Source organism: Protobothrops mucrosquamatus, unplaced genomic scaffold (assembly GCF_001527695.2).
Source record: "Protobothrops mucrosquamatus isolate PMUCROS unplaced genomic scaffold, P.Mucros_1.0 scaffold2366, whole genome shotgun sequence".
Lineage (NCBI taxonomy): Eukaryota > Metazoa > Chordata > Lepidosauria > Squamata > Viperidae > Protobothrops > Protobothrops mucrosquamatus.
In genome coordinates, this window is record NW_015388443.1 from 96248 (window position 1) to 109039 (window position 12792).

The 12792-nt window shown below is 44.5% G+C and overlaps 2 protein-coding genes across 2 annotated transcripts in view; both read right to left on the bottom strand.

Moving 5' to 3' along the window:
* Positions 1-4381: 4381 nt before the first annotated feature.
* LOC107295494 (G patch domain-containing protein 8-like) lies at positions 4382-8332 on the bottom strand. The gene has a single exon (XM_015824809.1). It carries the CDS (start codon positions 8172-8174, stop codon positions 4407-4409), a length of 3768 nt encoding a protein of 1255 aa, XP_015680295.1. The 5' UTR covers positions 8175-8332; the 3' UTR covers positions 4382-4406.
* Positions 8333-9852: 1520 nt separating this feature from the next.
* The window catches only part of LOC107295493 (G patch domain-containing protein 8), a 29101-nt gene continuing 26161 nt past the window's right edge, over positions 9853-12792 (bottom strand). The window contains exon 6 of the mRNA XM_015824808.1: positions 9853-9886. Coding sequence (XP_015680294.1) covers positions 9853-9886 — 34 coding nt within the window. The remainder of the gene's footprint in view (positions 9887-12792) is intronic.

Consider the following 12792-nt stretch of genomic DNA (forward strand, 5'->3'; position numbering starts at 1 on the left):
CTCACCTACATCGTCCATATAGGACGACTCGGGAACTCAACTCCTACCCCGGGCAGCTCACCTATCCCCTTATGCCCAGGGGAAAGGTATCAAGCCGTTTGACAGCTGATGCTAGCTGTCAAACCGGCTTTTACGCGAAACAGGCGGGAGGCAGCAAACAGCTGCGACCGACGAAGACGCCTGCCACCGGAAGTCCAAAATGCAGATCCAATTATTTAATTATAATTTCAGGGCTTTATTTCCCTATGTAGTCAGACACCACCATTTTAGAGGGTGGGGCAAAAACCCGTTCCCTTCCCTCTCTCCTCGCAGGGGGAAGCAGTTTCAAAAAGCTTTTTACAGGAAAAAAAACTTGGGTTAGAAAGAAGGTAAGGTCTCACCCAGTTCCTCTGCGGTGCTTTCAAGTGCTTAGTTGTAAATTTGGCTTCGGCTGGAAACGGCATAAGTGATGGGCCACGTGAATGGCCAATCTTTTCCCCGTCAGTTAGAAGAGCTGCTCCGGATCAAATGGAAGGGCTGCTGCCCTTCTGCGATCAGTCGGAGGTCCTCTTCACGCTTGTCGCCCCTCCAGGGCGACCTTTGACCCTTTGCAGGGTCCCCCGGTGGGAGAAAACCAGACGGCGGGGAGAGCAATCGCCCCGCACGTCCGCCAGCGCCACGATCGCAAACCGGAAGCCTGCCAACACAATTCTTCAGCAGCTTCTGGTCTCACGCTGATAAAGGACACCTGTAGATTCAAAACTCTCTTCCCTTCCTCCCCCTTCCATTGCCAAGTTAGGAGCACACTGTGGTCCTAAAGGCAGTGGGGTTCGTAGCTTGACAGCTACACCTTATTTTTGTAACCAGTGAGCGCGGTAAATTTCATAGCTGGCTTGACTTTACTGCAACCAACATCCTTAGTAAAAGAACCCTTTGCTTTAACCAAATGGAGTCAAAGGCTTTTCTTTCCTAAGGGATCGGATTGGGGCAGGTCTCACAAATTAGTTAATTGCTAACTTGAACAAGAACCAGATGATCATCTCACCTGTCCTCAAACAGCTGCAAAGGGTTTCTGGACTTTTTACAAGTATGGATCTTTTAAACCCTTTTACAGCTTAAAATTGGGTCCCTGAAATCCCCCTCCCCCATGTCAGTTTCTATTGTTCAGGGACTGACCTTTATGGTAATAGAGGGAGCTGTCTTCGGTAACAGATGTTGTAGGTTGAGTGGCAATTGTAGCAGCTTCTCCACACTAATTCCCTCTGTCCTAAGCTAATTAATATCTGTGATTAGCTCAGTCCTGAGCTAATTAATATCTGCAAAGTTTTCTGTAAGGCAGGGGTCTTGAAACTTGGCCCTTTTATGACTCATGGACTTCAACTCCCAGAATTCCTCAGCCAGTGTGCCTGGCTGAGGAATTCTGGGAGTTGAAGTCCATGAGTCATAAAAGGGCCAAGTTTCAAGACCCCTGCTGTAAGGGAATGGAGACACTCATTTTATTCTTTGCCTCAAGCTAATTCATTGGGCAAACCTGATTTTTTTCTCTAGACTGAAAGTGCAAGGGATGATAAACAAGAACAAGGACTGTAAACTCCTTTTCCAAATTTCTTCATGCTTTTTTTAAAAAGTTATGTTTATATAGTCAGTATATTGGAACATCAATGTGAATATTTTATACCCAAGTATTTTTGTAAGCTGTATTTCACATGCTTCAAAATATCAGAATGAACTTTATTGGACAAACAATATGCAATGGTTGCCCTGGCTTAGAATAACAATATGTTATATACTGAGTCAGGTTTATAGGATTTTATTTGGAAAGACTTATTTAAAAAGTGTGTGTTGGAAAGCAACCAACCCGGTTGGGAGGAGGGCTCAAGCTAGGAATCAGCCTGGACTCGCTCTGTAAACACAAGAGTGCTTGGTCTGACGACCACCACCCCTCCCCTGAATGCCTTAAGAGTCTTATCTGGTTGTTTCCTGGTGAAAGCTGCCAGTCTGGAGAGCTTCCTGTGTAAAGGGCAGGAACTCTACACATGTGGGTCTAGTTGTTCACACCTAATAGTGTGACAACATGAGAACTAGCAACTTGATTCTGCTCCTTTGGGAAACAAGAACACACACACACACACTTTCCCCCAAGCTACTAGTTTATTAGAAAGTTTATTTTTCTCATTTTACAGCACATATATTTTTATTTATATATATATACACAGGCACACACACACACAATTTTATGTGACAAAATTTAATATAGCCTGCTGATACTGAAATAGTGTGTTCTTTGTTGGAACAGTTCTTGCAGAAGTTCAGTCTCCTCTTGTGCCACACTGGAATGCTGGATCTTGGGTCTTAATGTCATGGAAATGAAGCACTCAGTAATTGCAGTAATACTGTTTTACTACTTCAGGTATCTAAGCAACTAGAAACCGAGTCTCTTGGTCAGAGCAGCATTTTCCAGTGCTAATTTTTTTCTGGCAAGTGTAAGGAAGCCTAGAGCCTGAAAGATTCAGAGAAGTAACAGTGGTTATATTTGAAGTTTTGGAGTGGAGGCCAATTTCCATGAACACTAGCAGTACTGTAGTTGGACAGTTGGGTGATAAATAGCCATGGCGTCACAGAAAGCTCACTTTCTTTTGTAGCCTTCTTTCCCACCAGAGATGATGAAATTAAATGAAAGGTGTGGGAACGGTAACCAAATAATTCTGTCTCTCCTAAGGCAGACATTCCCTCCATTAAAAGGGACAGCTATGAAATCAGGTAACCTATCACTCTGGAAAGAATCCAAATAAAAATAAACTACTCAGAATCTTTCCAAATCACATACAGTAAAGGCACACATTTAAACAACAGCTTTAACATAAACACAACTGTGTGTGCATACACACAAACACACACCTCTATATAGAAGCTATGTTGCTGCAAAGACTTCAGTCCCAAGAAAAATTATTAGACTTTGAGAGTTTTCTGTGGGACAGACCTTTTCTTCTGACTGGAAAGTCATTTGGATTTTCTGCTCTGCCCATCCAATGGGCTGCTTCTCTCCAACTAGCAGCCTCGCTCCTGACAAGAGGATGCAGTGAAGACCAAAGTATCACACTGGCTTTTTTTCCCCACAGATGTTCCAAGATATAGCAATAGCAATAACACTTAGACTTATATACCGCTCCAGAGTGCTTCACAGAACTCTCTGGTCGCTTTACAATGTCAGCATATTGCCCCCAACAATCTGGGTCCTCATTTGACTGACGTCAAAAGGATGGAAGGCTGAGTCAACCTTGAGCCAGTCAAGATCAAACTCCTGGCTGCATTCTAACCACTGCGCTACCAGCTGCTGGAATTCATTAGCTATGGTACAAAAAGGTATAATGCTCACTACTTTATTCCAAACCTTGTCACATTTTTGCCAGTAAAATGAAGCACCTCTTATTTTTTTTTCCATTGCATGGTACCCAAGAAAACAGAACTGAGCTTGAATAGACATGCTTGAAGTCTTCTTGTGCCTTTGCCACAATGAGAAGCTCTGAACATTTGATGAAAGCTTTATTTCCAACTACATTTAAATGTATATATAACCCAATCAACCTGAAAAACTACCACTCAAAGAGCGAGGTATAAAAATGTTATTGCAGTATGTACTATCATTATGGAACATTTGTCAGAAGAGATACAAAAAACAGCATTGACATGTAGAACTCTGCAATTTTTAAAATACTTTTCTCTTCTGGAAAAAAAAACATAAGTTAATAAGGAATCATCAACTATTACAGAGGACAGAGTACAAGTCAGGTTCTGGATATTCCCAGGATTCTAGTACAACATATTGCTTCAAAGACTGATAAAGGAATTACTTTCTGTTCTCTCCCCTTGTGGCAGTGGCATAGGGAGGATAGCAGGGCCAGGCTTGCTTGAGAAGGAAGCTTGCTGTTTGTGATAATCAGTGGGTTGCTGAGAATGGTTCTTGGTTGGGTAGGGGGAGGAACAGAGGAATGGGCCAGATGTTGATCATCTTGTGGCTCTTTTGCTTAAAGTTTTAAGCTTTAAAGTGGACTCAAATAAATAGCAAATAAGGAGGGCAAATAATTTATACTCATTCAGGGTTTCAAAGTGGAGAGGAAATGATTTAAAATCACAAGCATCAGCAATTAAGAGGGGCATAAGGGCTGAAGAACTTCACATTCATATAGATGTGAATCACCTCTCTGGGTGTAGAGGACCCTGAAAATACCGACAAAGCAGAACTCCAGCAATATTTCCCCCCTTTCCATGGATATGTTGCATTCACTTCCCTTTTCCATGCCCAGTTCTCCCATTTCACTATGCTCAGGTGGTGTCAGTCATGGCCTTCAGACAGTCTGTACAAAACACCAATGCACAATATATGCCCCTGTCTTCTCCCCAAAAGAGGCCACATCTTTCTCACTTCTTCATGTGCCATGACTGGGTGGGTGCTGCAAATCCTGCCTTGAGAAAATGGGGTGCAGAAGGGGATGGAGGTGTAATGCTGTAGCAGCAGTGATTGCTGGTCGGGGGGCTAAGAGAGTTGGGTAGAGGGCAGCATGGGGGACAGGATGAAAAGTGAAAGGACCTGGGTGGATGGCTGAAGCAGGGATGATATGGATTGGGTGGCTGGCCAGGAATGTAGCAGGGTGCCCAGGGATGATTGAGTGGGTTAAGTGGGACAATGAGATTGGGGTGAAATGGGGTTGGGGAATGTGATGCACTTGAGCAAGAGGCTGGGGATGTGGATGAGGGTGGATTCCAATGGCTGCAGCTGCTGCTGCAGCATGATGCTGCAGGATGGCATGCTGCACTGTGGTAATGGAGGTGGCTGCAGCTGCTGTAGGCTGTTGGATGTGGATGGGCTGCAAGGCAGAGGCTGTGGCAGGAGCTAAGGCAGCTGAGGCGGGAAAGGCCTTGACCTGCTTGGCAAGGAGCTGTTGCTGAATATGCTGCTGAGCTGCTTGCTGGAGCTTGCTATATTTCTCCATCTCTTCTGGGGTGAAGATGATGGGCTGGCTCTCCAGAGGTGCCAGGGAAGAATCCTCAGTGCCCTCAGGCTCCCCACTGATGCTGGACTCCCCACTCTGTGCTACATAGCTAGGGAAATGCTCTACATCTGGGACTAAAGGTACCATTCTTCCTTCTATAGAGACAGGTTTGTTCCTGTTGTCAAGAGGCTCTAAAGCTTCATTTTCATTGGGATCATGGAGGAAGTTGTGTGGCACAACCAGGTCACCAGATTCACACTGCTCTGGGAGTACTGGGGGTTCAAGAAGAAGAGGAGCAAGCTTTGTGGCTACTTCTTCTGAGTTCTGATCACCTGAAACATTGTCCTGTATTCCAGTCACCATGGTTTCCTCCACTTGAGGCTGGCTTCCTGAAACAGTGTCATGCGTTGCTTCAGCCAGCTTGGATAGTTCCAATTCTTCTCCTCTTTCTAAACCAGATTCCTCATACTGCTTGTCACTTGGTTTTCTAACTGCAGGAAGTTTTCCAATTAATGGAAGAACAGGCTTATTGTCTAATGAGGGAGGAAGCTTTGGGCCAAAGTAGCCCTGTGGTGGATCTTTCAGCTTAATTCCAACCTTGTGAGATCCTGCAATGGATTCATCATTGCTGCTAGATTTCTTCTCTACTTTTCTACATTGGATCTTTTCCAGGAGTTTAGCTGTGGCAGAATTTTTCTCCTCAGAGTTATAGCTGTCCCCAAAGTTAGAGCTGCTGGTATTTTGAGAGAGACTGGAGGCTCTTGTAGCTTCATCGCCTCTGGCTTCTTCCTTTCTTGCACACCCGTCACCTTGTCTGGCTTTGAAGTAATGAGGAGACTGTGAGCGGTAGATCTTGGACCGGATGAAATCACGTCGGCCAGATCTTCTCTCCCTAGGGCTTTCATGACCATGGGACCCCTTCCATGAGAGAGATCTCTGTGAAAGGCTTCTTGTACTCCGACTGCGGTCTCGGCTGTAGCTTCTGCTCTGTTTCCAGCTATGTTCTGTTCGGTTCTTGCTCCGCCGCTTACTTCGACCATGACTACAGCTACTGCTGCGCATCCTTCCTTGACTTCTAGTCCTTAACCTCCCTCTGGTGTGAGTTCGACTGCTGCTCCTGCTCCAGGACCTGCTTCTGCTCAGACTGTAGTCATCTTCTGAAGAGGAGTACTTGTGCCTCTTTGACCTGTGCTTGGAACTGGAATAATCTGAATAATCCTCTGAGTCATGGGAGTGCTTAGTACGACTTCGTGACCAGTCACTGTAATCACTATAGCTGTCTTCTGAGTAGCTACATTGCCGGCTGTACTGACTATTGTCAGAGGAAGCATATGAAGTTGATGAGTAGGATCTCTGAGATGATCTTCTTGAGGAGTGTCTATGTCCTGCCTGGGAGTGGCTTCGTGAACAGTCACTAGCAGAGTCATAATCATCAGTATATTGTGATACTGACTTCTGCCTCAAGTGCTTGTTGTAGGAGGAGTCTCTGTCACTCTCATAGCTACCACTGCTCTGTTGGCCTCGATGACTGGGGTGAACTGAAGTGGAGGTGGATGGTCGCCTTTTGCTTGCAGACAAAGTGTCCTGCAAGTCCCCCTTGGTTTTCTTGTTGCCATGATCTTGGAAAGAGATACCACTGTCCTCTTTCTTACTGCTTTCTTCAGTAGAAAGAGACTTCCTCTGAGAGTCTTGCACACACCACTTTCTTTTTTTAGAATAGCCAGTAACCTCAGTCCTTTGCATCCACTCAGCCTCAGTGGGAAAAGAAAATTTGTTCTTTTTGTGCTTGTGTTTCTTCTGCTTCTTGGATTTATCTTCTGCTAAGTCCCCTTCTCTGCTTTTTTCCTCTGCCTCACATTTGCGCCTGTGTTTACGTTTGGTGGATTTTTTGTGCTTCTTCTTTTTGTGTTTGTGAGACTTCCCCATTTTGTCATTGTGACTAGTAAGATTGCCTCTGCTGCTGTTTTCCACATTTTCACTTTTGCAAATTCTTACAGGACTGACTTCCTTCTTGTCACAGTACTTGCTTTCTGGCACTGCAGTTGAACCACCAGCTAGAAGATCCATCTCTTTGCTCTTGCTTGCATCACTATCTTCAGTAGCCTGCATTTTCTCCTTCAAAAGGTTTATTGTACCTTTCTGTTTTTCTGTTCCTTTCATTTTAGTGTCTGTGTTACGACACAGCTTAAACTCAAAATATAAGGGATTGCAGCTATATGACACAGAGGGTTTTGCTCTGGTGAAGATTAGCAGTTCAGAAGGCCACTGGAGGGTGGTGTTCTCATCCTTACTCAGAACAGGGAAGAACGACCCTGATAAATGTTTAGGCCCTTCTGTGGTTTCTCTACTAGTTCCTGCAGCCTGGGAAATCTCATTAATGACATCTGAGTCTACAAAAACATTTCCCTTAAGTTGTTTTCCTTCTTGCTTGCCTATTTCCTCCAAAATGTCCATTTTGTTGCTTTGGTTGGCAGCACTCTGCTCCTTCTGAAGGATCACACATTCTGCTACTGTCTCTTTCTCATCACTTTTTGCCACATTGAGTTTGGGGGAATTGCTTTGTTTCCTTTCATGAGTTATTTTTTTGCTTGCAGCTTCTGCTTCTACTTGGTCTGTTGCCTTCATAAACAGCAAAAACTGGAAGTTGGGCTTCACCTTACAATGTGCAGGGGGAATATAGTGATAATATTCTGGTTCTACTGCCACTGGCCCATCATCACTTTTCATCTTTTTTAGCTTTGATAAGGTGGCATCTTTCTCATGTGATTGCTCATCATCATCCCCCTTGCTGTCAGGGCTATTTGTCCCCTCAATTTCCCCAATTATTCCCAAAGTTCCATAAGATGTATGGGCTCTTTCATCAGTTTTGACTTCATCATCAGGAGAACAGGATTCATCCACATGGTCTTTGAATACCGAGGCAAGTGATTCTAGCTTTACAGGGGCCTTTTTGGCAAATGAGAAAGACACACCTGTCTTGTTAATTCCTAGACTGACAGCTTGTGATATCTGGACAGGAACCTGAGCAAGTCCAGGACTGCTACTGATTTGTCCACCAGGAAATGTCAAATCCACATCATCCCCTCCTCCTTCATCTACTGCTACAGTAGTGGTTCTAAACATTGGCCCACTTCCTGGAGCACTGGAAGACAGGGAAGGGGGAAAAGCAGACAAAGAAAGGTTAGAACATATGGTTACTAACATTTCCACCTTAATGTTACACTCAAAACCTTACTCCATGCATCTGCAATCTTTTGTTACCTTTTATGCAATTGCTCTGCAAATTATGAATATATTCAGTAACCATTGCTTTGAAATCTCTTTCCCTGTGCAATATGTTTAACAAGTTGCTCTTATAAGCACTAGGGAATTGTTACTGTGCTCTAAAGCATATATTTATGAGAAAGTGAATTAACTCAGTATAAAGTTTAAAACTAGATGTATACAATTCTAGCCTTCAAAATCAAGGATAAAAAAACCTCAAGAAAATGACTGGGAACAAAGTACACAGTTCTGATGCATACATGGAAGTTTGTATGAATAGATGCCCCACTTGTTTCAGGCTTAAGTCCTTTTCCATATAAAATACCTGAACTGCTGGCTTTAACAGTTCCAGTTCCTTCCTGTACTCATATCATACCCTATATTTTTAAAAAATCATCCCAAATAGGTCAGAGAGAGGAGGTGGGCATTCCTGTTTTGAGGAGATGACGGATTAAAGTTTTGGTCTACAAAGATCTAAATGTCATGGTTCCGATAGATGAAACCAGTTAAAAGAACTTCAAGGCAAGAATTCTTCCTTAAAGAACATTTTATTTAGGAAACGAAGTATTGGCACTTACATAGTTGAACCCCTCCTCCCAGATACAAAGTAACAAATTGCAATTCCCACCCCACAAGACCTGTCATAAATCACATTTCCCAATTAGCACAAAACGAGGGCTTTTCTCTCCAGCCTCTCAGCCCGCCAAAAGCTTATCAGAACACATCCTTGAGTTCCCACACTTCTACATTGTTATGGCTAGCTAAACCTTCAGGCATTTACCCCATCCCCCTTTCTACATCTGAACTCTAAAAGAATAGAAAGGCACTGTCATGGTTCTGACAGATGAAACTCTTCAAAAGAACTTCGAGGCATTGTTTTCCTTAAAGAATCTTTTATTCGAGTAGCATAATATCGGCACTACATAATCGAAGCCAAAAACTGAATTCCCCTCCACTGGGTACATAGTATCAAAGCACAATTCCCTCCTCCAATTAACAGTCATAAATCACATTCCCCAATTAGCTTGAAGCGCGGGCTTCCTCTCCAGTTCTCCAGCCTGCCAATTCTTTATCAGCTCTGGGCTCAATAACCTTGATTCTCACGCTACGTTTAGTGTTGTTATGTCTAGCTAGACTTTCATTCACACACACACCCCTCCCAGCATCATCTAACTCTAAAAGCGAAAGGGAAAAAGATGGCTACATTTCCATCTATTGTCAATGCAAAACGTCCGATGTTAGCAGCGTTGCCAGGCACATTAAAAGCAAGAGAAAAAATGGCTGCTGGTTTTTTAGTTGTCAGAGCAACGACATCCATTGTCACAGCGTTGACATCCGGCCCCCCTTAACAAAAGGTGTAATCCTGCAATTTAAACAGAAGCATAGGTTAAGGGTTGCCTCTTGGCTTATTGGGGTGCTGGTCATAGAATTTACGGATGAGCCTATCAGCTTTCACATCATCAGATTTCACCCAAGCGGCATCCGATAATGGGTATCCCTTCCACTGTACTAAATACTGTAACTTTCCCTTAAAAATTCTAGAATCAAGTATACGTCTTACTTCGTAATGTGTTTGTCCAGCTACCACTAGGGGACCAGGTGCTTTCTTGGGAGGAGGTCATAAAGTGGGTCTCCGGAAAGGTTTTAATAAGCTGCAATGAAAAACAGGGTGAATTTTTCCTAGGAGTTGAGGGAGTTTCAACTCCACTGTAACTGGGTTTATGATTCTGACAATGGGGAAAGGACCTAGGCATTTCGGTCCTAATTTCTTACTAGGCAATTTGAGTCGTAGGTATTTTGTGGATAGGTAAACTTTTTCCCCAACATGGAACGATCTCTGGGAAGCCCTTTTCTTATCAGCTTGTTTTTATAGGCTTTTTTTCAGCGCGATTTTCGTTTTGTCCCATACTTCCCCCCACCCCGCCAGCCATTGGTCAAAAGTCTGGGAGGTAGAAGGTCCTTGAGGGTACTCAGATATTGGGTTGAATTCCTTCCCCGTAGCGACCTTAAAAGGTGTAAAACCAGTGCTGCTATGAACAGTGTTGTTGTAAGCCACCTCAGCGAAAGGCATCTAAGGTATTGCTCAACCACTGAGTTCGCTTTTTCAGCCGCCCCATTCGTAGACGGATGAAAAGCCGACGACAACCCATGCGATGAACCAATTATTGCCAAAAACGCTCTCCAAAACTTGGCCGTAAACTACACCCCCGTCAGAGATTATGCGTTTTGGTGCACCATGCAATCTATAAATGTGTTTTAGAAAATTTTGGCCAGTTTCTGGGCCGACGGGAGTCCCTTGCAGGCGATAAAATGAGCCTGCTTTGAAAAAAGATCAATCACAGTCCATATTACCGTATGTCCTCTGCTTTCAGGTAACTCAACTATAAAATCCATGGCAATCTCTTCCCATGGCTGGGAAGAGTCCGTGATGGGCTGCAACAGCCAAGGAGTTTTCCCCGGAATTCTTTTCATGGTGGCACATACTACACAGCTTTTGACATAGTTTTCTACGTCCTTTTTCAAACCTGGCCACCAAAACTGTCAGCGAATCAAGTGTAGCGTTTTCAAATAGCCAAAATGTCCAGCTGCTACATCACTAGCATCGAATTGAATTACAAATGGCTCCCCCGGGCAGGGGTGCTTTAAGACCGGTTCGACCGCAAACAGTCTCTTTAAGTTCTCAAAAGCAGTTTGACAGTTCATAGTCCATGCTAGCGGTTGGCCCGCTCGTGGCTTTCCCCACTCTTGTCCCGTTTTCAATAAGTCCGTGAGAGGTAAAGCAATTTCGGCAAAGGAAGGAATGAATTGCCAATAAAAGTTTGCAAACCCCAGAAAGCTTTGAAGTTGTTTTCAAATCTTTGGGGGTTGCCATTCGATCACAGCTTGCACTTTACCTGGATCCATCTCAACACCCTCACTGGAGATTTTGTAACCCAGGTAATCCAGTCAGGTTTGGTGGAACTCACACTTCGATAATTTGACATATAGTTTAGCACTTAGTAGTTTCTTTAACACCTCCCGCACTAAACTCACATGGTCAGTCATATTTTCGCTATAAATTAGGATGTCATCAAGATACACCAAAACCCCTTTGTATAGATGATCATGTAGCACCTGGTTAATCAGTTGCATGAAGACAGCTGGAGCCACCTGTAGTCCAAATGGCATAACTTTGAACTGATAGCTGCCTATAGGACAGTTAAATGCAGTTTCCCATTCATCTCCTTCTTTTATTCTCACTCGGTAGTACGCTTCTCTTAGATCTAGTTTGGTGAAGATACGCCCCTTTGCCAGATGGGTTAGTAGGTCCTTCAGGAGGGGGTACTTATTCTCCGCACTTACACAGTTTAACCCTTTATAATCAACACAGAGCCTCAGCGACCTGCCTTTTTTTCCTTAAACAAAACCGGAACCCTCACTTGGGATTTAGCCGGCCCAATGAAGCCTCTGGCTAGGTTTTTAATCACATACTGCTGTAGTTCTTCCATTTTGATGGGGGACATAGCATACATTTTTGGTTTAGGGAGCTTGGCCCCCGGTAATATTTCAATGGTGCAGTCATTTGGCTGATGTGGTGGTAGTACATCACATTCTTTTTCACTAAACACCTCCGCTAAATCCCGGTACTCACTGGGGATGAGTGGCTCGCCAGGTAGGGGAATGTTGGCCACTTTTACTGTTTCTGCTGATGGATCTGGTTCTCCAGTAACGCCAAAAGAATTAAGAGGGGGGTTGGGTCCTATTGGCAATCTCACGGTCCTCATCCCCTTTTCCCACCAAATAAAAGGCTTCCACTTGTCTAACCAAGCTAAACCTAAAATCACAGCTTCAGTCATTTTCGGAGCCACTACAAAATGGATGAGCTCCCAATGTTCACCTATTTCTAAACGTATGGGTTCAGTTAGGTGGGTGACTAAAGTTCCTCCCATTAAAGATCAATCCGTTTGCTCAAATCTCATGGGTTTGGAGAGCAATCGGCAAACTGTTAATGCATCGGGAGCATCCTGAGCCCACTAGCACCTTTAAGTCCATTTGTACCCCTGTCTTAGGGACTAGGAGCTTGGCAGTGAGTGAGAAAGGTGGGACGGGCCGACTCACCATCGGGTCGTTTTCTCCCTCATCGTCACTGTTGTAGGAGGGCACAGTGGTGGCTGGAGTCTCAGCTCTCTCCTGTGTAGGCGATGCGATCTGGGTGACAGGTTCCTGTATGGCCCGGCTTGACTTTTCTTTTGTCGGCTGCTGGGCAGGCTTCTTCCTCTCCGGCGGTTCCGATCTACCTCTCTGCTGGGGGTATGGGACCGGACAATTTGCCGCTCGATGCCCTGGTTGGCCACATCTGAAGCACTTGATCGGCGGGCCCGTAGATGGCTTAGGGGATTCCGCGGCCGTGATTGCTGGGGTTCTCTGCGGTGGTGGCCATCTGGCTTGTTCTGGCTTCAGCCCGCTTCTTATAGTGAGCAAGCTCGATGTCTAGCTTCACTGCCCCTCGGTACCACTCCTGTAGTTGATCAGGAACCCCCTGAGTGATACAGGCCTGGGATAGATGGTCATCTAGCCC